We start from the raw sequence: 21,929 nt of genomic DNA, 5'->3' as shown, positions 1-21,929 counted from the left end.
TAAATTAATTTTTAAACATTGTTTTCGTTCCGAGCTAGATTGAGAGTCATTTACTGCAGCCTTATTACTTAATATAACATGTTGTTACTCAGGTCCACTTGTTTTCCATTCTTGTTATGTTCAAAAGTCAAAACTTCCCGACAGCCAAGGAATTATGCCGTTTTAAGATTCAGGACACAGCCCCCAATTTTCAGTCAGGAAGCACGCTGATCTTATCTGCAAGGGTATTCCAACTTGGAACAGGGGTTCCTTGGGGTGTATAGTTTTATTTTGTGTTTGTGTGACTTGGGGTGTATAGTTTTATTTTGTGTTTGTGTGAGGAGACAAATGAAACTCCAGTGAGAATAAATAGCCCAGCCATTGTGTAACAATTATTAAAGACTATTTATTAAAGTGAAGAAGAGACAATGCACACTAACAGAACTATTGTACTCTCATGCAATTAAGGTGTATGAATTACTAAAAACACACACACACAGTTTATACAGAACATACCCCTTTGTTACAATATATATGTACTATACCTGAACTCTGTAAGACTTCCCCTCTTCCACAAACAACATGCAAATTGAATAATCAGCTATAGTTACTACACAATACAGGGATGATACTCAGATCTGGGAACCATCTTTTTCCTGGCCCAGTGAAAATATTTTAAAACTGCTGCGACAAAGGTTTTCAGCACTGCCTTGGCTCTAAGACTGAGAAGCTTGTTTGCTGTAAACCTGGCCTTCAAGCTTAGTGGCTGGAAACTGGTCTGTCCATTTCCTGAGACTGTTAGATGGTAATTGCCTCTTCTAGCTTCTCAGAGTCTGGGCAATTATACCTTTGTTGTTCTTTGATTATGTCTTCTGTGTAATCGGCTGTCTGCCCCTATCAACTTCCTTGACTATACGTTAACATATGTATATCTCAGGGACCTCCCCAATCGCCTATATCAGTTTCTCCTCCATAAGCTATTCAAACTTGATTCTTATCTAAAGTGCCATTCTAAACTCATTGCAGGGAGTAGTTCTTTGCAATTGCTGCCCTTTGAATACTGTCTACTGCTGTCCACTAGATTCATGATGTGGAGATGCCGGCTCTGGACTGGGGTGAGCACAGTAAGTAGTTTTACAACACCAGGTTAAAGTCCAACAAGTTTGTTTTGAATCACTAGCTTTCGGAGCACTACTCCTTCCTCAGGTGAATCCTAGGAAGAACAATTTTCACCTGAGGAAGGAGTAGCACTCTGAAAGCTAGTGATTCGAAACAAACCTGTTGGACTGTAATCTGGTGTTGTAAGACTTCTTACTGTACTAGATTCATGATAATATGCAGAAGGTAAAAGCTTTTCTCATCTCATAGCAATAAGAAATCTATTAATGATTTGTGGTGAAGTGAAGGTGTGTTTCTGAGATTCAGCTAGACGAAGCTAACATTGTTCTGATTCTCTCTGCACAGAATCTTATTGTATGAAGAGAAGGCAAAAGAGCCTGTGAAGCCTATTGGACTTCCGATGAAGAAAACCTTCAGCGACCTCCCATAATCCTTTCTTTGCCAACATTGACCTCCCAAGATGAACATTCTGACCCACATATGTTGTCTGTCATCAAGAACGCCTAATTCAATTCCTCTAACATTTCCTGGCTCCGAGGCATCTGCCTTACTTCATCTGTTGTTGAAATCCTCATTCGCGCCTTCTGTCCATCCAGGCTTGTGCATTCGAATGTTGTGCTGGTCACTCTCCCACATTCTGTCCTCTGTACAGTTGAATCCATCTAAAGCTCTTTTGCTCACATCCAAGCTCGCTCCAAGTCACTTTGGCCCATTACTGCATTGTGCTTGCTGACCCAAACTGGTTGGGCAAGGCCCCAATTTGTAACATCCTGATTCCCCCTTACAAATCCCCCTGGGGTTTCACTTGTCCCTATCACTGTGACATGCTGCAGCTGTACAGCCGTCCGAGATCACTGCGCCCAGCCCAAATCTGGTGTTCCTGGATTTCTGTGCTTACAATATGAAGCCATGCCTTCAGATGCCCAGACCCTGAGCTCTAGAAATCCCTCGGAAACTGGCTCAGCCCCTTGTGATCGGATGACGGTGCGGCATCTTGTACCATCCCATCAAAGTCAGAACGCAGCGTGCCATTGCACCATGCAGTGACTGTGAAGCAAAGGAGAGAAGGCATTGCACAATGCATTTTCCCACAATTGGCAGAGGAGTTGGAGCGGAGAAAAGGCAATGTTTAGGGAGTGAGTTGTTCAGATCTGGAATGCACTGCCTGAAAGATGATGGAATCAGGATCAATAGTCACTTCCAGAAGGAAATTGGATACACACTTGACAAGGGAAACACACTGCTTTTGGGGGGAGGGGGGGGGGGGGAAGTACAGGGCGTGGGTGCAATTGGATATCACTCTTTCGAAGGGCTGACACAGTAATATGGGCCTCCTCCTGCTCTATAAGTTGTCTCTGATTTCTTTATCAATATTGAGCCCTTAATCATACCAATAAAGGCAGATGATCAGGTCATTAACCCATTGCTGTTCATGGGAGCTTGCTGTGCATAAATTGACTGCCTACATTACAACAGTAACAACACTTCAAACAGCATTTTATTCATTGTGAAGCTCTTTCGGACGTCCTGAGGTGCTGACAGGTGCCAATTTTGCTTTTTGAAACACAGACTATATTCGTATGGGAGAGATTTCTAAATGTCTGCTAAACTCGACAAATGTGGAGAATTTAACATTCCTATCTGGTAATTTCTGATCTATGAGCACCAGTTAATGGAAAATGCGACTGGACACTTGCAGAATTAAAGAATGATGGAAATATTGCACTTCCTTTTGTTCCCACCCTTGTTCAAACTCATGCTGACTCGCCCAAAGGACTAACCCTAAGGGGCAGGTCTGATGTGCAAGGTCCCCTTAAATAGTTTGGACAGTCCTGGTGGTTCAGGATCCCTTTATGAATTTGGGACAGTTCTGGTGGTACATGGTCTCTTTAAGAGTTTGTTAATGTTTTCTGCACAGACAGTGACCCAAGCCGGGAATCGGACCTGGGACCCTGGCGCTGCGAAGCCACAGTGGTTAGCACTGTGGCTTCACAGCACCAGGGTCCCAGGTTCGATTCCTGGCTTGGGTCACTGCCTGTGCGGAGTCTGCATGTTCTTCACGTGTCTGCGTGGGTTTCCTCCGGGTGCTCTGGTTTCCTCCCACAAGTCCTGAAAAACGTGCTGTTCGGTAATTTGGACATTCTGAATTCTCCCTCTGTGTACCCGAACAGACACCGGAATGTGGCGACTAGGGGCTTTTTACAGTAACTTCATTGCAGTGTTAATGTAAGCCTGCTTGTAACAATAAAGATTTATTACAAAATTATTTCTGGTGGTGATCGGTCCTTTTAAGAAGTTCATGCTAAAAACAGCACTAACCATGGGGGAGGGTCACTTGCTGTTCAAGCTGCGGCTGCCCAGAGATTGCCGATGGTCATGGCCCCCCCGATTACGAGCTGTTCAAAAGGGAACAACCAATCATGACACAGTGAATGGTAGTGATTGCGATTCATATATGGGGGAGCTACCAGAGTGGCAAATATTGCACCACTATGCAACAAGGGATGTGAGGCCAGTCTTAGTAAATACAGGCCAGTGAGGACAACATCAACAGCGGCTAAGGTTTTAGAAACAAAATCAGGGGGGGGGGGAGAAAATGAACAAGCATTTGGAGAGGTTTGAGTTAATTAATTAATGAGAGCCGGCATAGATTTGTAAAAGATAGATCACGTTTGACTGAGTCCTTCAGATGAAGAAGCAGAGAAGGTTGATGAAGGGAATGTACTGGATGTTGTCTATATGGATTTGAAAAAAACATTCTACGAAGTATCACGTAAAAGGCTGGTTAATGAAATGATGTTCACAGAATAGGAAAGTCAATCTCCAATTGGACAAATCAATTGGCTGAAGGACAGAAATCAGAGAATGGTGGTAAATGGCTATTTTTTCACAGTGATGTTCGCCAAAGGTCGGAGCTCGGATCTGTGTTCTTTTCCCTGTTTATAAATGACTTGGATCTGAGACATCTGGTGATGGTGATGTGCTGAGTAGACGCGCATCAAGTGGCTTTCCTCTCAACCGGGACCAAAAAAGACACTTTTAGAAGAATTTGACCCGAAAAATCAACAGAAAACAACGCTAATGGAGGAAAAGAAGCAGCGGAGGAGAAGATGTCAATGAATGGAAGCTCGAGGGGCCAGCGAGAGAGCAGGAGTAGCGGAAAGGGCCATGAGCAATGGGCAGATGAGCCGGTGGACCCACGAGGTGAGGAGCTGGCTCTGGCCACCCAAGAGCGAGGAAGACCGGCGACTCGAACACCGGCACCAACACCAGCCTCCCCCTCCCCACCAGGAGGCGGATGGAGGACATTCCTCAAAAAGGAACTGGCCGCCGTGAAGATGGCAATTAAAATTGAGATCCAGGTGGCAGTGAAGGTGGTGGTGACGGAGGCGATGGTCTCCCTACAACGTACAATCGACAGTCTGGGAAAGAAAGTGGAGGTGCAAGAGAAGACGATCCAAGACCTCAAGGGAGCCTCGATGGACCAGAGCGACAGCATCGTCGCCCTGGAGACAGAGGTGAAAAGGTTGGTGGTGGCCCAGTGGAGTTTGAAGGGAAAGGTCGAGGACCAGGGAAACAGGTCCCGACGGTAGAACATATGGACCATGGGCCTGCTGGAAGGCATCGAAGGCAGAGACCCGACAGAGTATATCACTCAAATGCTGGCCAACCCAGTTGGGGTCGATAGTTTCCCCATCTCCCAGAACTTGACAGAGCACACAGGTAGCCTGGACCAAAGCCCAAAGCGGGGGAGCAGCCGAGAGCGATCATAGCGAAGCCATACCAATCCCAGGATCGGGAAAGGGTCCTGTGGTGGGCCAGACAAACTAAGTCAAGCACATGGGAAGGACACGGATCTATCAGGACATTGGGGCAGACCTGGCAAAGAAAAGGGCCGAGTTTAACAAGGCAAAGTCTGCGCTCTACAATAGTGGGGTGCGATACGGCATGCTATTCCTGGCCGGACTCTGAGTCATGTACCAGAGCAAAGAATATTAGTTCAACGCCCCGACAGAAGCAAACGACTTTGTATGGACCAACGGCCTAGACAAAGATCAGGCGCGGCAGCAATGAAGGCGTTTCGGAAGAGGATTGGTGAAAGAGGCAGAATCAGGGACTTGTAGTCTAGGTTATGTGTTTGTGCGGGACTGTCCTGCCTCATTCTGACCAGAAAGACTGGGCACAGGAGAGAGCGAGGACAGGGAAAGCAAGTGAGGAGCCAGACAGGGAAAACAGGCAGTAGGTGGGCATAGGCATGGGGCTAGACCAGCCCTGGGAGGGGAGCCACCGTACTAGCAGGGAAGGCTAGCATGGGAAGACAGGCAATAAGGGGAGCCATGGCGCACTTCTTGGCAGAGACAGATAGCGCCTGGCTAGAGGGGGGGGGGGGGGGGGGGGGGGGGGGGGGGGTGGAGGGGGACACAGTGGCAGGGAGGGGGGACACAAGGGGGAGACAGAGAGGGGGAGAAATGAGCAGGGGAATCAGGTGGGAGCAAAGAATACATAGGGAATAGAATGGTGAAAAAGAGTTGGCAATTGGATTGGCTATGGCAGGCAGGGACTAGGCCGAGGAAACAAGATGGCACCGCAAGCAGCCACTTTGATGGGTCCCTAAACAAAGGGAAACCCCGGGGTGCAGTGGTGCACCCACGTGGCGTACATGCAGTTGGTGGCCATGTTGGGTGTCCCCTGGACAAAGGGAAACTCCGGAGGGCAAGGGCCCGGCCTCACGGTGGAGAACGGTGACCACGGCCATTTTAGACGACCCCCTTTAAAGGGAAACCCTGGAGGGCAGGGGCACACCCATCAGGTAAGTATGGTTGATTCTGCAGGAAGGTGGGGACAGAAACACCCCCCCCCCCCAATCAGGTAGTCACCTGGAATGTTGTAAGGGTCTTAAAGGCCCAGTGAAAAGGGCCTTCCCCCTCCTAAGAAGCCTGAAGCCCGACATAATCTTCCTGCAGGAGACACACCTGAGGGAGAAGTACCGACTGCTGGTAAGAAAGAGCTGAGTGGGACAGACGAGGGCTCGGGGAGTAGCCATACTGATTAGCAAGAGGACGAGGTTTACGGAGACCAGGATGGTTACGGTAAAAGGGACGGTATGTTATGGTCAGCGGTGTCCTAGACAGGACACCTGTAGTACAGGTAAATGTGTACGCGCTCAACTGGGACGACACAGACTTTATAAAGAAGAGCATGGTGGAATTTCCTGACATTGACTCACACTGACTGATGTATGGGGTGACTTTAAATACCTACAGGACCCTCTGACTGACAAATCAAACCCCAGAATGGGGAAAAAGACAGGCATGACTAGGGAACTGAGAACATTCATGGAACAGATGTGGGCCATGGACCCATGGTTCCTGTACCCCGGTGAGAGAGAATTCTCGTTCTTCTCACCGGTCCACAAAGTATACACCCGGATCGACGACTTTGCAGTAGGGAAATCGGCGCTTCCAGGAATAGTAAGAGCGGAATACTCCACAATAGTCATCTCCTACCAACCTCCACAATAAGTGTCCAGAGGGCACCCAACATGGCCGTCAACTGAGTGCACGCCACATGGGTGCGCTCTTGTACTCTGGGGTTTCCCTTTGTTTCGAGACCACCAAAGTGGCTGCTTGCGGTGCCATCTTGTTTCCTTGGCCTACTCCCTGTCTGCCAAAGCCAATCCGATTTTCTACATCTGGACCGGATGGACTACACCCCAGGGTCCGAGAAGAGATAGGGTCCCAGAGGACTGGAAGGTGGCTAATGTAACACCACTGTTTAAGAAGGGAGGGAGGCAGAAGACGGGAAATTATAGGCCGGTTAGCCTGACTTCGGTCATTGGTAAGATTTCAGAGTCTGTTATTAAAGATGAGATCGCAAAGCACTTGGAAGTGCATGGTAAAATAGGACAGAGTCAGCACGGCTTTGTCAAAGGGAGGTCGTGTCTGACAAATCTCTCAGAGTTCTTTGAGGAGGTAACAAGCAAGTTAGACAAAGGAGAACCAGTGGATGCGATTTATTTAGATTTCTAGAAGGCCTTTGACAAGGTGCCGCATAGGAGACTATTAAATAAGTTGAGCTCATGGTGTTCAGGGTAAGATCCAGGCATGGATAGAGGATTGGCTGACTGGCAGAAGGCAGAGAGTGGGATAAAGGGGTATTTCTCAGGATGGCAGCCGGTGGCTAGTGGTGTGCCTCAGGGGTCTGTGCTGGGCCCACAACTTTTTACGATATATATTAATGATCTGGAAGAAGGAACTGAAGGCACTGTTGCGAAGTTTGCAGATGATACAAAGATCTGTAGAGGGACAGGTAGTATTGAGGAAGCAAGGGTGCTGCAGAAGGACTTGGACAAGCTAGGAGAGTGGGCAATGAAGTGGCAAATGAAATACAATGTGGAAAAGTGTGAGGTTAGCACTTTGGAAGGAGGAAAGGTCTTGGCCGTAAAGGTCTTCTGCCAGGAAACATCACAGGTCAGAGGCGAGTACGTTACTAATAAACAAAACGGGGAAGTCTCACCTTCCACGTTCTGGGAGGCACTGAAGTCATTGATCAGGGGAGAAATTATAGCCTAGAAGGCTCACAGAGACAGGAAAGAGAGGACTGCCAGGCAACAGTTGATTGACTCCACCTTGGAAGTCGATAGGAAGTACTCTGAGGCCCTGACCGTAGAGCTGCTGGCGGAGAGGAAAAAGCTACAAATGGACTTTAACCTGCTATCCACTAGGAAAGCATTACACCGACTCTGCCAGACACCGGGGACCTTCTACGAACACGAAGAAAAGGCTGGCCACCTACTGGCTCACCAGCTGAGAAAGCAGACAGCCACGAGGGAAATAGCCCAGATAAAAGACAGCAGAGGCACACTGGTAACAGAACCAAAAGAGGTCAACTGGGCATTTGAGACCTTCTACAGAGGACTGTACACCTCCAAGCTCCCCAATGGGGGAGCGGCGATGAAACAGTTCCTCGATGGACTGGATATGCCAGTTGTGAGAGAGGACAGGCCAGGGGAGCTGGAAGCAACATTGGATCTGGGATAAATCACGGAGAGCATCAGCTCTGTGCAGACGGGGAAGGCGCCGGGACCCAATGGGTTTCCAGCGGACTGAGAACATAGAACATAGAAAAATACAGTACAGAACAGGCCCTTCGGCCCACGATGTTGTGCCGAACCATGTCCTAGGTTAATCACAGATTATCATAGAATTTACATTCGGCCCATCTAGTCTGCACCGGCTCTTGTAAAGAGCACCCTACCAAGGTCAACACCTCCTCCCTATCCCCATAACCCAGTAACCCCACTCAACACTAAGGGCAATTTTGGACACTAAGGGCAATTTATCATGGCCAATCCACCTAACCTGCACATCTTTGGACTTCTATAAAATGTTTGCGTCGGCCCTGGCCCCACACCTAAGGGACATGTTCGCAGACTCCCTGGTGAGGGGTACCCTTTCCTCTACACTAACACAGACCGCAATATCGTTGATACTCCAAAAAGACAAAGACCCGATGGATTACGGATAGTACAGACCCATTTCGCTGCTCAATGTAGACGTGAAGATCCTCGCGAAGGCTCTGGCCAAGAGGCTGCAGAACTGCGTACCAGAGTGGTTGCAGAGGACCAAACGTGCTTTGTCAAGGGTAGGCAGCTCACTGAGACCATCAGGTGGCAGGTGAATGGAATAATGACCCCCCCTCCCCCAACAGAGAGAGAACACAAGAGGTGATTGTCTCCCTGGACGCAGAAAAGGCCTGTGACAGAGTCGAATGGCAGTACCCCCTCGAGATACTGGAGTGGTCTGGGTTAGGAGCGGGGTTCACCTCCTGGGTGAAAATCCTGTACAACGCCCCCAAGGTGAGCGTTCAAACCCACACCACCAGCTACAAAGAGACACAAGGCTGAGAAGCCCACTGTCCCTGCTCCTGTTTGCTCCAGCAATTGAACTCCTGGTGATAGCTCTGCTGGAAGGACATCCAAAGAGCAGATAGAGGGCACAAAGTCTGACTCTATGCGGATAATCTTGCTCCTCTATGTCACGGAACCGCACAAAGGCTTGTGAGCAATCATGCAGCTCCTGAAAGAGTAAGGAACCTTATCAGGCTATAAACTTAACCTGGGCAAGAGCGAGGCATTCCCGGTGAACCCAAACGGGGGCGGGACAGATCTGGAGGGACTCCCATTCAAATAAACCCAAAACAAATTCCGCTGCCTGGGGATCCAAATTGCCCATAACTGGACACAGGTCCACAAGTAGAACCTGATCAGTCTGGCGGAGGAAGTTAAAAAGGACCTGCAGAGATGGGACGCACTCCCACTCTCCCTGGCGGGCAGAATGCAAATGATCAAGATGAACGTACCCCCGACGTTTCTCTTCCTGTTTGGATCCATACCGATCTTCATACCAAGGTCTTCTTCCACCACATAGGCAAAATGATCATGCCATTTGTGTGTTGGGTAGGAATCCAAGTGACCCAAATCAGTGCTGAAGAGGAGAAGTCATGGACGGCCAGGCATGACCAAATTTACAATACTATCACTGGGCAGCAACAGCAGAGCGAGTGAGGGGATGGATACGCGAACCCACCATGAAATGGGTGAGGATGGAGGAGTCTTCCTGAAAGAGAATGATACTCCGGGCCCTCGCCATGGCAGTGCTCCAATCCCCCCCCCCCCCCCCCCCCCCCCCCAGGTAAAACGCACATCCAGCCCAGTGGAGGTAGCCACATCAAGGACATGGAACCAGATAAGGCAACATTTTGGTTTGACAGAGATGTCCCCCATGGCCCCCATCTGTGGAAACCATAAGTACCCAGCAACCACTTTCAAAAAATGGAGAAACAAACAGTTGGGGACTTTTACATGGGAGACCGATTAGCGACACTGAGCAAATTGATAGAAGACCTGGAACTACCGACAGCACAGGGGGCGGAAACATCAAGAACGATTGTAAGATTGTAAGAAATGCACAAACTATAAATATTGGACATGAAGTTTTGTTATGTAAAATTGAAAGTGCCGATAAAAATATTTTAAAAAATAACTTGGATCTTGGAATACAGAGTAGATGTTCAAAATTTGCCAATGAGACCAAACCCGGAGGAGTGGTGAACAGTGTGAAAGACACAAATTGCTTGCAACATGGGATAGATGGGGTGGCAGAATGGACAGATTGAATTGCACCAATGTGAGATAGTGGCAATGCGGACTTTAGTTTAACTCAGTGTTTTGCAGGAACAGAGTGACCAGAGGTGCATGTGCATCAATTTTTGAAGGTGGCAGGATTTACTGAGAGAGTGCTTAAAGAAGAATATGGGATCATGGGCTTCATAAATAGACATGATGTGGAGATGCCGGCGTTGGACTGGGGTGAACACAGTAAGAAGTCTTACAACACCAGGTTAAAGTCCAACAGGTTTGTTTCAAACACGAGCTTTCGGAGCACGGCTCCTTCTTCAGGTGAACATTCACCTGAAGAAGGAGCCGTGCTCCGAAAGCTCGTGTTTGAAACAAACCTGTTGGACTTTAACCTGGTGTTGTAAGACTTCTTACTGTGTTCATAAATAGAGGCATTGGGGTGGCAGGTTGGTGCAATGGTTAGCACTGCTGCCTCACGGTGCTAAGGACCCCGGTAACTGTTTGTGTGGAGTTTGCACATTCTCCCCCTGTTGGTGTGGGTCTCACCCCCACAATCAAAAGATGTGCAGGGCAGGTGGATTGGCCACGCTAAATTGCCTCTTACTTGCAAAATTAAAACAAAAAAAATCTATGGTTAGGCCCCAACTAGTTATGGTATCCAGTCCTAGATGAACTCTTTAATGTGCTTTCCTATTGGCTGCACCAGTGGTGGTGCCGTGGAAAAGTCACTGATCAAGGGCGGTACGGTAGCACAGTGGGTAGCACTGTTGCTTCACAGCGCCGGGGTCCCAGGTTCGATTGCTGGCTTGGGTCACTGTCCGTGTGGCATCTGCCCATTCTCCCCATGTCTGTGTGGCTTTCCTCCGGGTGCTCTGGTTTCCTCCCACAAGCCCCGAAATATGTGCTGTTAGGTGAATTGGACATTCTGAATTCTCCCTCTGTGTACCCGAAGAGGCGCCAGTGTGGGGACCGGGGGATTTTCACAGTAACTTCATTGGAGTGTTAGTGTAAGCCTACTTTTGACAATAAAGGGGCGAAATTCTCCGACCCCCAGCAGGGTCGGAGAATTGCCTGGGGCCGCCGAAACTCCCGCCCCCGCCGTGGCAGAGATTCTCCGCCACCCGGGAAGTGGCGGTGGCAGGAATCTCGCCACTTCGATCGGCGAGGCCCCTGCGGCGTTTCTCCGGCCCGCGATGGGCCGAAGTCCTGCCGCTGGGAGGCCTCTCCCGCCGCTGAGGTTTGAACCACCTCTGGTGGCGGCGGGATCGGCGTCGCGACCCGGCCCCCGGGGTCCTGGGGGGGCATGGGGCGATTGGACCCCGGGGGGTGCCCCCACGGTGGCCAGGCCCGCGATCGGGGCCCCCCACTCAGACTCCAGGCCAGTGCCCTGGGTGCACTCTTTCTCCTCCGCCGCCACGTCCTCCGCCATGGCGGAAGCGGAAGAGAAACCCACATCGCGCATGCGCCGATGGTGACGTCAGCAGCAGCTGGCTGCTGACGTCACCGCCGGCGCATGCGATGACCGGCGAAAGCCTTTCGGCCAGCCCCACTGCCGGGCAGCGGGCCTGAAAGGGTGCCGCCACCGGTTTTCTGCGCCAGTCTTCTGGTGCCAACTGCTCCGGCGCGGGGCTAGCCCCCAAAGGTGCGGAGAATTCCCCACCTTTGGGGAGGCCTGACCCCGGAGTGGTTGGGGCCACTCCCCTACGCCGGGACCCCTCGTCACGCTGGGTAGGGGAGAATCCTGCCCAAGATTCTTCTTATTATTAATCCAGAAGCACAGTACAAATCTCACAACGGCAGCTGGTGGAATTTAAATTCAATTGATAAAATCTGGAACTGAAAGCCTGTCTCAGTAATAGTGACTATTAATAATTGTTGCAAAATGTCTTTTTAGGGAGGAAATCTGCCATCCTTATTTGGTCTGGCCTATATGTGACTTTAGGACTATAGTAACGTGGTTGCTGCTTACTTGCCCTCTGAAAAAGCCTGCCAAGCTGCTCAGTTCAAGGGCAATTAGGGATGAAGAACAAGTACCTCTGACCACACTTTAGGAAGAGCGTGAGGTTCCTCGAGTTGGCGGGGAAGAGATTTACCGGAATGGTCCTAGGGATGAGGGATTTTAGTTACAAGGTTGGGTTGTTCTCCTGGGACAAGAGGATTGAGGGGAGGTTTGATAGACGACGAGATTATGACAGGTTCGGTATGGTAGTCAAGGAAAAACTATTCCCATTAGCTGATGGTACAAGGACTATCGTGTAGGGGCAATTAAGGTACTGGGCAAGAGATACAAGTGGAATATGAGAAAGAACTTTTTTACACAGTGAGTGGTGATGACTGGGAACTTAGTGCCCACAAGGATGGAGGAAACAGAAGAAATCAATGATTTCCAAAGGAAACTGGATAGGCACTCGGATGGAATAAACCTGCAGGACTATGGAGATCGAGCAGGAGATTGGGACAGGCTGAATTGCTTGGTGGAGAGCCAGCACAGACCCGATGGGCTGAACGGACTCGTTCTGAGCCCTAAATGACTCTTTGCCCCTGCCTGCCAGCCACAGTTCTGTGTTGAAAGCCGCCAGAAATGTATTTCAATTATAGAAAAAGTAAATCATACAAAATGGAAGCCATAGAATTCCTACAGTGCACATGGAGGCCATTCAGCCCATTGAGTCTTCACCGACCCACCAAAAGCTCACTCTACCCAGGTTCACTCCCCCATTCACCCTGCCCCACTCTCGTAATCCCATAGCCTAACCTGCACATCCCTGGACACTGAGGGGAAATTTGGCACGGCCATTCACCTAACCTGCACAGTGGACTTTAGGAGGAAACCTGAACACCCATAAACCCAGGTGCACATGGGGAGAAAGTGCACACTCCAGACAGTCACCCAAGATCCCTAGCGCTGTGAGGCAGCAGTGCTAACCACCGCGCAACCGTGAGAAGCGGCTTCTTGATTTGAACCTGAAAAATTGAAAGCTTTAAGTTGTGGAAGAGTTAAAAAAAAGCTTGGCTGACGCATTTTTTTTCAATCTATATATGTTTTAATTTTTCCAATTAAAGGGCAATTTAGTGCGATCTACCCTGCACATCTTTGGGTTGTGGAGGTGAGTCCCCTGCAGACACGGGGAGAATGTGCAAAACTCCACATGGACAGTGACCTGGACCCGGGCCCTTGGCGCCATGAAGCAGCATTGATAACCACTGGGCCGCCATGCCGTCCCTGCTTGGCAGAAGCAGATTGGGGCAGTGCACAGGTGCAGGGTATTTTGCCGAGTGAAGAGCGAGTGGTCTGTGTTATAGAAAGAGTAAATTTCCCACCAGCTAAGTGTCTGGGAGCCACAAGCTGCCATTGCTCTGAAAAGCAAAGCGCTTTCCCTCTAGCTCTCTTCACCCACTGTGAACAGGATGTTTTCCTGAGGGCATCGCAGCCCTAAGGTGGCTACTGACCCCCCTCAATGGCCACCAGATGTTTATTGCCTCCATTGGTGTAGTACTTCCGTTGCCCAGCAGAGGGTGGGGCTGAATCATTTGAAGCGCAGGGTCCATCAACAGGTTGGGTTTATTTGCTTTGCAGGAAGTGAGTGCTCTGGACTATGATCGATGATCTCTGCTGCAGTGCTCGCCAAGAGTGGGTCTTTCAGAGCAGCAGCAGATTCTGAATGGAGTTATTTTGGAAAATGAGTTGACAGCGTCCAGGTTGCACATTATAGGCCGTGACATCAACTTTGTTGGTGCGGTAGGGCCGACAGCAAACTGGATGCCACATCCAGATTCCTGGTGGAAACGGTGGAAGACGCCAAGATGTGTGGCCAGAGGGTTGGTGGGGGGGGGGGATATGGAAGCTGAACATGAAATCGTTGACCCCAGAACACATTGGGGTGTTCAAAAGAGAACCGTGGACCCCTTCATTGAGTCTCCGTTGGTCTGGTGGGAAGCAATCAAGGTGAGGATCGAGAGGGTCTTCACCCTCAAAGATGTATAGAAGGTAAGAGAGAGAGATGGAGGAAGTGCAGTTAATCCAGAATAGCTTGCAGAACCTGCTCTTACTGCAGTCGATGGGGTTCGATATCAAGGAAGGTCTCCAAGAGTAATAGAATCGTAGAGGTTTACAGCACAGAAAGAGGCCCTTCAGCCCATCGTGGATGCACTGGTCATCATATCTAACCCCATTTTCCAGCACTTGGTCAGTAGCTTTGTATGCTGCGGATTTCAAGTGCCCATCTAAATGCGTCTTAAATGTTGTGAGGGTTTCCGCCTCTACCATCCTTTCAGGCAGTGATACCAGATTCCCACCACCCTCTGGGTGAAAAGGTTTGTTCTGAAATTCCCTCTAAATCTCCTCCCTGCCCTGACCGTAAATCTGTGATTTTGACCCCTGGACTAACGGAAAAGGTTTCTTCCTATCCTACCTATGTCTCTCAGAATGTTGTGCATCTTGATCAGATGCTCCCTCAGCCTTCTCTGCTCTGAGGAATAGAGCCCCAGTCTAACCAGCCTCACTTCATCATTGAAACGCTCCAGCCCAGGCAACATCCTGGTGAATCGCCTCTGCTCTCTCTCTAATGCAATCACATCCTTCCTATGCTTTGGTGACTAGAACTGCACACAATACTCTAACTGTGACCTAACCAGTGTTTTATACAGGTCCACCATGACATTCCCTCCTCTGATATTCTATGCTTCGGCTAATAAAGACAAGTATCTGAAAAGCCTTCTTAAGCATCTTATCTACCTGCCCTGCTGCCTTCAGGGATCTATGGACATGCACTCCAAGGTCCCTCTAATCCTCACCCCAGCGTCCAACCGTTCATTGTGTATTCCCTTGCCTTGTTAGTCCCCTCAAAATGCATCGCCTCACACTTTCTTTTTTTTAAAATAATTTTTATTGAAAGAGTTTTTCCATACAGACATTTACCCCCACTAATTTTTAAATTATTTACAACACAATCCCTCTAGGCAAATATCCCTCCCTCGCCCGCCCTCTCGCGCGCCCCAGCCCTCCCCCCCCCCCCCCAAGCAACAACTTAACAAACAAGGCAGCCTACAGTTTCAGACATGAGCAGCGAGCAGATTTGCCCGCGTTACAGTCGTGCTTGTCCCCCCACGACCATTGCTGCCCCCCCCCTCCCCTCCCCTCCCCCCTCCCCTCCCCCCCCTCCCCCCCCTCCCCCTCCCCCCCCCTCCCCCCCTCCCCTCCCCCCCTCCCCTCCCCCCCCTCCCCCCCCCTCCCCTCCCCCCCCCTCCCCCCCCCTCCCCCCCCCCTCCCCCTCCCCCCCCCCCTCCCCTCCCCCCTCCCCCCCCGGGTTGCTGCTGCCACGACCCCGTACGCCTATCTCTGATCTAAAAAGTCAAGGAAAGGTTGCCACCGCCTGGAGAATCCCTGTACCGACCCTCTCAGGGCAAATTTGATCCTTTCTAGCTGAATATAGCTGGCCATATCGTTAATCCAAGTTTCAACGCTTGGAGGCCTCGCGTCCTTCCATTGAATTAATATCCTTCGTCGAGCCACTAGGGACGCAAAGGCCAGTATTCCGGCCTCCCTAGCCTCCTGTACCCCCGGTTCTACCCCGACCCCAAAGATCGCAAGCCCCCATCCTGGTTTGACCATGGACCCCACCACCTTCGACACCGTTCTTGCCACCCCCTTCCAGAACCCTTCCAGCACCGGACATGCCCAGAACATATGCACATGGTTCGCTGGGCTTCCCAGACATCTGACACACCTGTCCTCACCCCCAAAGAACCGGCTCATCCTTGTCCCCGTCATGTGAGCTCTATGCAGCACCTTAAATTGAATGAGGCTCAGCCTCGCACACGAGGAGGAAGAATTGACCTTCTCCAGTGCATCCGCCCACGTCCCGTCTTCTATCTGCTCTCCCAGCTCCCCTTCCCACTTGGCTTTCAGCTCCTCCCCTGATGCTTCTTCCGCCTCCTGCATTATCTTGTAGATGTCTGATATCTTCCCCCCTCCGACCCAGACCCCCGAGAGCACCCTATCACTCGCCCCCTTACTGGGGAGCAGGGGGAACCCCTCCACCTGCCGCCTAGCAAATGCCTTCACTTGTAAATATCTGTACATGTTTCCCGGGGGGAGCTCAAACTTCTCCTCCAGCCCTCCCAGGCTCGCAAACCTCCCCTCTATAAACAGGTACTTCAGCTGCCGTATGCCCACCCTGTACCAGCTCTGAAATCCCCCGTCGATGTTCCCCGGGATGAATCTATGGTTCCCTCTTATTGGCGCCGCCAACAGACCTCCCACATCCCCCCTGTGTCGCCTCCACTGCCCCCATATCTTGAGGGTGGCCGCCACCACCGGGCTCGTGGTGTACCTCGTGGGGGGGAGCGGCCATGGTGCCGTTACTAGGGCCCCCAGGCTTGTGTTGCCACAGGACGCCCTCTCCATTCGTTTCCAAGCTGCCCCCTCCCCTTCCATCATCCACTTGCGCACCATTGACACATTTGCCGCCCAGTAATACCCCGAGAGATTGGGTAGTGCCAGCCCACCACTGTCCCTACTCCGCTCCAAAAAGACCCTCCTCACCCTTGGGGTGCCATGCGCCCACACGTAGCTCATGATGCTACTCGTCACCTTTTTCAAGAAGGCCCTAGGGAGGAAGATGGGCAAGCACTGAAATAAAAACAAGAACCTTGGGAGGACCGTCATTTTGATTGACTGCACCCTCCCCGCCAGCGACAACGGTACCATGTCCCACCTCTTAAATTCCTCCTCCATCTGTTCCACCAGCCTGGAAAAGTTCAACTTGTGGAGGGTCCCCCAGTTCCTTGCCACCTGCACCCCTAAGTACCTAAAGCTCTTTCCTGCTCGCTTGAAGGGGAGTCTCCCAATACCCTCTCCCTGATCCCCCGGGTGTATCACAAAAACCTCGCTTTTGCCCAAATTTAGTTTGTACCCCGAAAAGTCCCCAAACTCTGCTAATAGTTCCATTATCTCCGGCATTCCCCCTTCTGGGTCTGCCACGTACAGCAGTAGATCATTCGCATACAGCGATACTCGATGTTCCTCCCCTCCCCTAGTCAGTCCTCTCCACCCCCCTGAACCCCTCAGTGCCATCGCCAACGGTTCAATCGCCAGTGCGAAAAGTAGGGGGGATAGGGGACATCCCTCCTGGTCCCTCGGTGGAGCCCGAAATACTCCGACCTCCTCCCGTTTGTCACTACACTCGCCGTTGGGGCCGAGTAGAGCAACTTCACCCACTTAATAAACCCTTCCCCAAACCCAAACCGTTCCAACGTCTCCCACAGGTACTCCCACTCCACCCTATCGAATGCCTTCTCCGCGTCCAGCGCTACCACTATCTCAGCCTCCCCCTCCACTGCCGGCATCATAATTACATTCAGCAATCTCCGCACGTTCGTGTTGAGCTGCCGCCCCTTCACGAACCCTGTCTGGTCCTCATGGATTACCCCTGGCACACAATCCTCTATTCTAGCTGCCAGGATCTTTGCCAGCAACTTGGCATCCACGTTCAGAAGCGAGATAGGCCTGTAGGACCCGCACTGCACGGGGTCTTTATCTCGCTTCAATATCAGGGAGATCAGAGCCTGCGACATTGTCGGGGGCAGAACCCCCCCCTCTCGCGCCTCATTAAAGGCTCGTACCAGTACCGGTCCCACCAAGTCCACATTTTTCTTGTAGAATTCCACCGGGAACCCATCTGGCCCCGGCGCCTTCCCCGCTTGCATCTGACCTATTCCCTTGACTAGCTCCTCTAGCCCTATTAGCGCCCCCAGCCCTTCTACCAGCCCCTCCTGGACCCTTGGGAACCTCAATTTGTTTAGGAAGTCCTCCATTCCCCCTCTCCTCGTCGGCGGCTCAGACCGATACAACTCCTTGTAAAAATCCCTGAAGACCCCATTCACTTCTTGCCCCTTCTGCACTACCTTCGCGCCCCTCTCCTTCACTCCCCCAATCTCCCTAGCCGCATCTCGTTTGCGAAGCTGGTGTGCCAGCATCCTGCTCGCCTTTTCCCCATACTCATAGGCCGCGCCCTGTGCCCTTCTCCACTGCGTCTCTGCCTTCCTGGTGGTCAGCAGGTCAAACTTGACCTGCAGGCTGCGCCGTTCTCCCAGCAGCCCCTCCTCTGGTGCCTCCGCATATCTCCTATCCACTTCCAATAGCTCCCCCACCAGCCTCTCCCTCTCCTGCCTCTCCTTTCTTTCTCTGTGTGCCCTTATGGAGATCAGCTCTCCCCTGATCACTGCCTTCAGGGCCTCCCAGACCATCCCCACCTGCACCTCACCCGTGTCGTTCAAGTCCAGATAGCTCTCAATGCTCTTCCGGACCCTTTTACACACCTCGTCGTCCGCTAACAGCCCCACATCCAGCCGCCACAGCGGGCGCTGGTCCCGCGCCTCCCCCATTTCCACATCCACCCAATGTGGTGCATGATCAGAGATCGCAATGGCCGAGTACTCAGCTTCCCGTACCCTCGGGATCAGCCCCCTGCTCAACACGAAGAAATCGGTTCTGGAGTACACTCTATGAACGTGGGAGAAAAAGGAATACTCCCTCGCCCTTGGCCTACCAAACCTCCATGGGTCTACTCCTCCCATCTGCTCCATGTACCCCCTCAGCACTTCTGCCGCTGCCGGCCTCCTATTGGTCCTTGAGCTCGATCTGTCTAGCCCGGGGTCCAGCACTGTGTTAAAGTCCCCCCCCATGATCAAGCCCCCTGCCTCCAGTCCCGGAATGAGGCCCAATAGGCGCCTCATAAAACCCGCGTCATCCCAGTTCGGGGCATATACGTTGACCATCACCACTTTCTCCCCCTGCAGCTTACCCTTCACCATCACATACCTACCCTCCTTATCCGCCACCACCTCCTCCGCCACGAACGACACCCTCTTTCCCACCAGAATAGCCACCCCCCCGGTTCTTTGCGTCCAATCCAGAGTGGAACACCTGTCCCACCCACCCCCTTCTCAGGCGAACCTGGTCCACTACCTTCAAATGGGTCTCCTGTAACATTGCTACATCAGCCTTCAGTCCCTTCAGGTGTGAGAATACCCTTGATCTCTTGACCGGCCCATTCAGCCCCCTCACGTTCCAAGTGATCAGCCGGGTCGCGGGACGACCCGCCCCCTTCCCCTGCCGATTAGCCATGTCCTGTTCCCTGCTCGCCCCGGGTCGACCCTCCCCTTCTGACCCGCTCCCCATGGCGATGTCCCCCTCCCCCCACCTCTCCAGTCCTCCACTTCCCGTTTCTGGTCTTTGCAGCAGCAACCCGGTGTCCCTCCCTAACCCCCCTCCCCCCCACCCCCCCCCCAGGCTAGGACCCCTCCTAGCCGCGATGTACCCTCCATCGTACTCCCGTAAGTCAGCTGGTTCACGCTGACCCGGCTGCTCCTGCCACACTCCGACTCCCCCCGGCTCGGGGGGGGGGGCTCCCCCCCCTTGCCACTCCTCCCTGGCCCCGCTCCAGCGCGGGAAAGGTCGCCATTGCTAGCCACGCCCCGCACTCCTCCCCTCCCCCCTCCTCTGCCCCGCGCACGGGAAAACAGAGGAAAGCCCGCGCTTTCGCCCTGCCCCACCCCACCCCGCCATCTTCAGTTCCACCCCCGTCCCCGTCCATGCCTGTAAAGAGCCCCCCCTAGGAGCCCATATCCCCGATCTGCTCTCCCCCCCGTCCCGCCTCCCCAACTTAACATTATAAATAACAGATAGATAACCAATAACAATGTACTTAACAGTCGCCCTCTACCAAACAGCATAAATAACCGTAAATGACCATGAATAACCACAATAACAATAACTAAGGGAAGTTGGCAAAGGGGGGAAAAAACATCAGAAGAAAAACCCCCAGCAAGAGTTCAAGATCCAAACAAAGAGTTCAGCTGAAAGTACCCGAGCGGCTACGGCCGCCAAGTATCCCCTGGGTCTAATTCGAGTCCAGTTTCTCTTCCTGTACAAAGGCCCACACCTCCTCTGGGGACTCAAAATAGTGGTTTTGGTTCCTGTAGGTGACCCACAAGCGCGCTGGCTGCAGCATTCCGAACCTGATCCGTTTTGCATGTAGCACCGCCTTCGTCCGGTTGTACCGGGCCCGCCGCTTTGCCACCTCCGCACTCCAGTCCTGGTAGACCCTCACCGTTGAATTCTCCCACTTGCTGCTCCTTTCCCTCTTGGCCCACTCCAGCACTCTCTCACGGTCGCTGAGTCGCTGGAACCGCACCAGCACCGCCCTCGGGGGCTCATTTGCTCTTGGCTTCCTAGCCATGACCCTGTAGGCCTCTTCCATCTCCAGGGGCGAAGGGACGGCCCCTGCCCCCATCAGGGAGCTCAGCATTTCTGCTATATATCCCGGGAGGTCTGACCCCTCCAGGCCTTCTGCCAGGCCCAAGATCCTCAGGTTCTTCCGCCTCATTCGGGTATCCAGCTCCTCAAAACGGCTCTGCCATTTCAGGTGGAGTGCCTCGTGCACCTCTACCTTTCCCACGAGGACCGTGGCCTCCTCCTCCCTCGCGGTCATCTCCTGCTGCAGCTCCCGAATCGACGCCTCTTGGGTCACCTGGGCTCCCATCAGCCTGGTGGTCGTCGCATTCATTGACTCCAAGAGCTCCATTTTCAGCTCCGTAAAGAAGCGCAGGAGAGCGGCCTGCTGCTCCTCCGCCCATTTCCTCCATTCCTCGGGTGCGCCACCGGCCGCCATTTTGGTCTTCTTCCCCCGCTTTTTTTGGGGAGCTGCTGTTGCTTTCTTTACCACCCCACTCCGGGTACCGACCATAAAGTTGGTCTGGTTCTCTTCAGGGAGCCTTCCCCCACCGGGATTTGTCCTTACAGCGCCGTTGGGGCCCTCCAATCGGCCCGAAAACACCTTTGTAGCAGGAGCAGCCAAACGTGCGACTTAGCTGGTCATAGCCGCAACCGGAAGCCTCGCCTCACACTTTCTAAGGTTAAATGCCATTTGCCACTGTTCAGCCCATCTGACCAGTATGTCTATATCATTCCATGGTCAGCAGACCTCATGTTCATTACAGAGGCCTCCAGGATCGTTTTCTGCTCCAGCATCTACTCTGTGGTGCAGGATGAGACATGCTCACATTCCTCCTTCTAAATAGTAGACAATGAGATCTCTGTGATCAATAGCTTGAAGAAAGAATGTCTCTCAGTAATATTTAAAAACATATTTCTTTACTCATAAAAGGTTTTCATTATAACAAAATGACAATGATACAGCAAACTGCACCGTGCACAGCCATCCATGAAGAAAACAAAACCTCAAAAACAAAAAGACAAACCTCCACACCCCCTCCCCAAACAGCTGATGGCAACCAGTTCTCTGAAAAAGGAGGTAAAAGGCTGCCACCTCAAGTAGAACCATTCCATCCACCCCCTCATGATATACTTGTTCTTCGAGTATAAAAACTGACAAGTCATGCAAAAGTTGTACAGAACCTTGGTAAAGCTGCACAATTCTGGTCGCCACCCTACCAGAAGGATGTGGAGGTTTTGGAGAGGGTGTAGAAGAGGTTTACCAGGATGTTGTCTGGTCTGGAGGGTGTTAGCTATGTGGAGAGGCTGAATAAACTCAGACTATTTTCATTAGAAAGAAGGAGGTTTATAGAGCTTATAGAACAGTACAGCACAGAACAGGCCCTTCGGCCCTCGATGTTGTGCCGAGCAATGATCACCCCACTTAAACCCACGTAACCCGTATACCCGTAACCC

General features: G+C 51.8%; 1 protein-coding gene and 1 long non-coding RNA gene across 5 annotated transcripts in view; one reads left to right on the top strand and one right to left on the bottom strand.

Annotated features, from left to right (window-relative positions):
* The window catches only part of LOC119976034 (allograft inflammatory factor 1-like), a 28,510-nt gene extending 25,711 nt beyond the window's left edge, over positions 1-2,799 (top strand). Inside the window, exon 6 of the mRNA XM_038816135.1 lies at positions 1,444-2,799. Within this exon, the coding sequence (XP_038672063.1) occupies positions 1,444-1,528 (85 nt within the window). The 3' untranslated portion in view covers positions 1,529-2,799. The remainder of the gene's footprint in view (positions 1-1,443) is intronic.
* The window catches only part of LOC119976035, a 44,888-nt gene that overhangs the window by 7,868 nt on the left and 15,091 nt on the right, over positions 1-21,929 (bottom strand). The window lies entirely within an intron of this gene.

Source organism: Scyliorhinus canicula, chromosome 13, assembly GCF_902713615.1.
Source record: "Scyliorhinus canicula chromosome 13, sScyCan1.1, whole genome shotgun sequence".
Lineage (NCBI taxonomy): Eukaryota > Metazoa > Chordata > Chondrichthyes > Carcharhiniformes > Scyliorhinidae > Scyliorhinus > Scyliorhinus canicula.
Note: the sequence above shows the minus strand (reverse complement) of the source record. Positions and strands in the feature narration are given on the sequence as shown.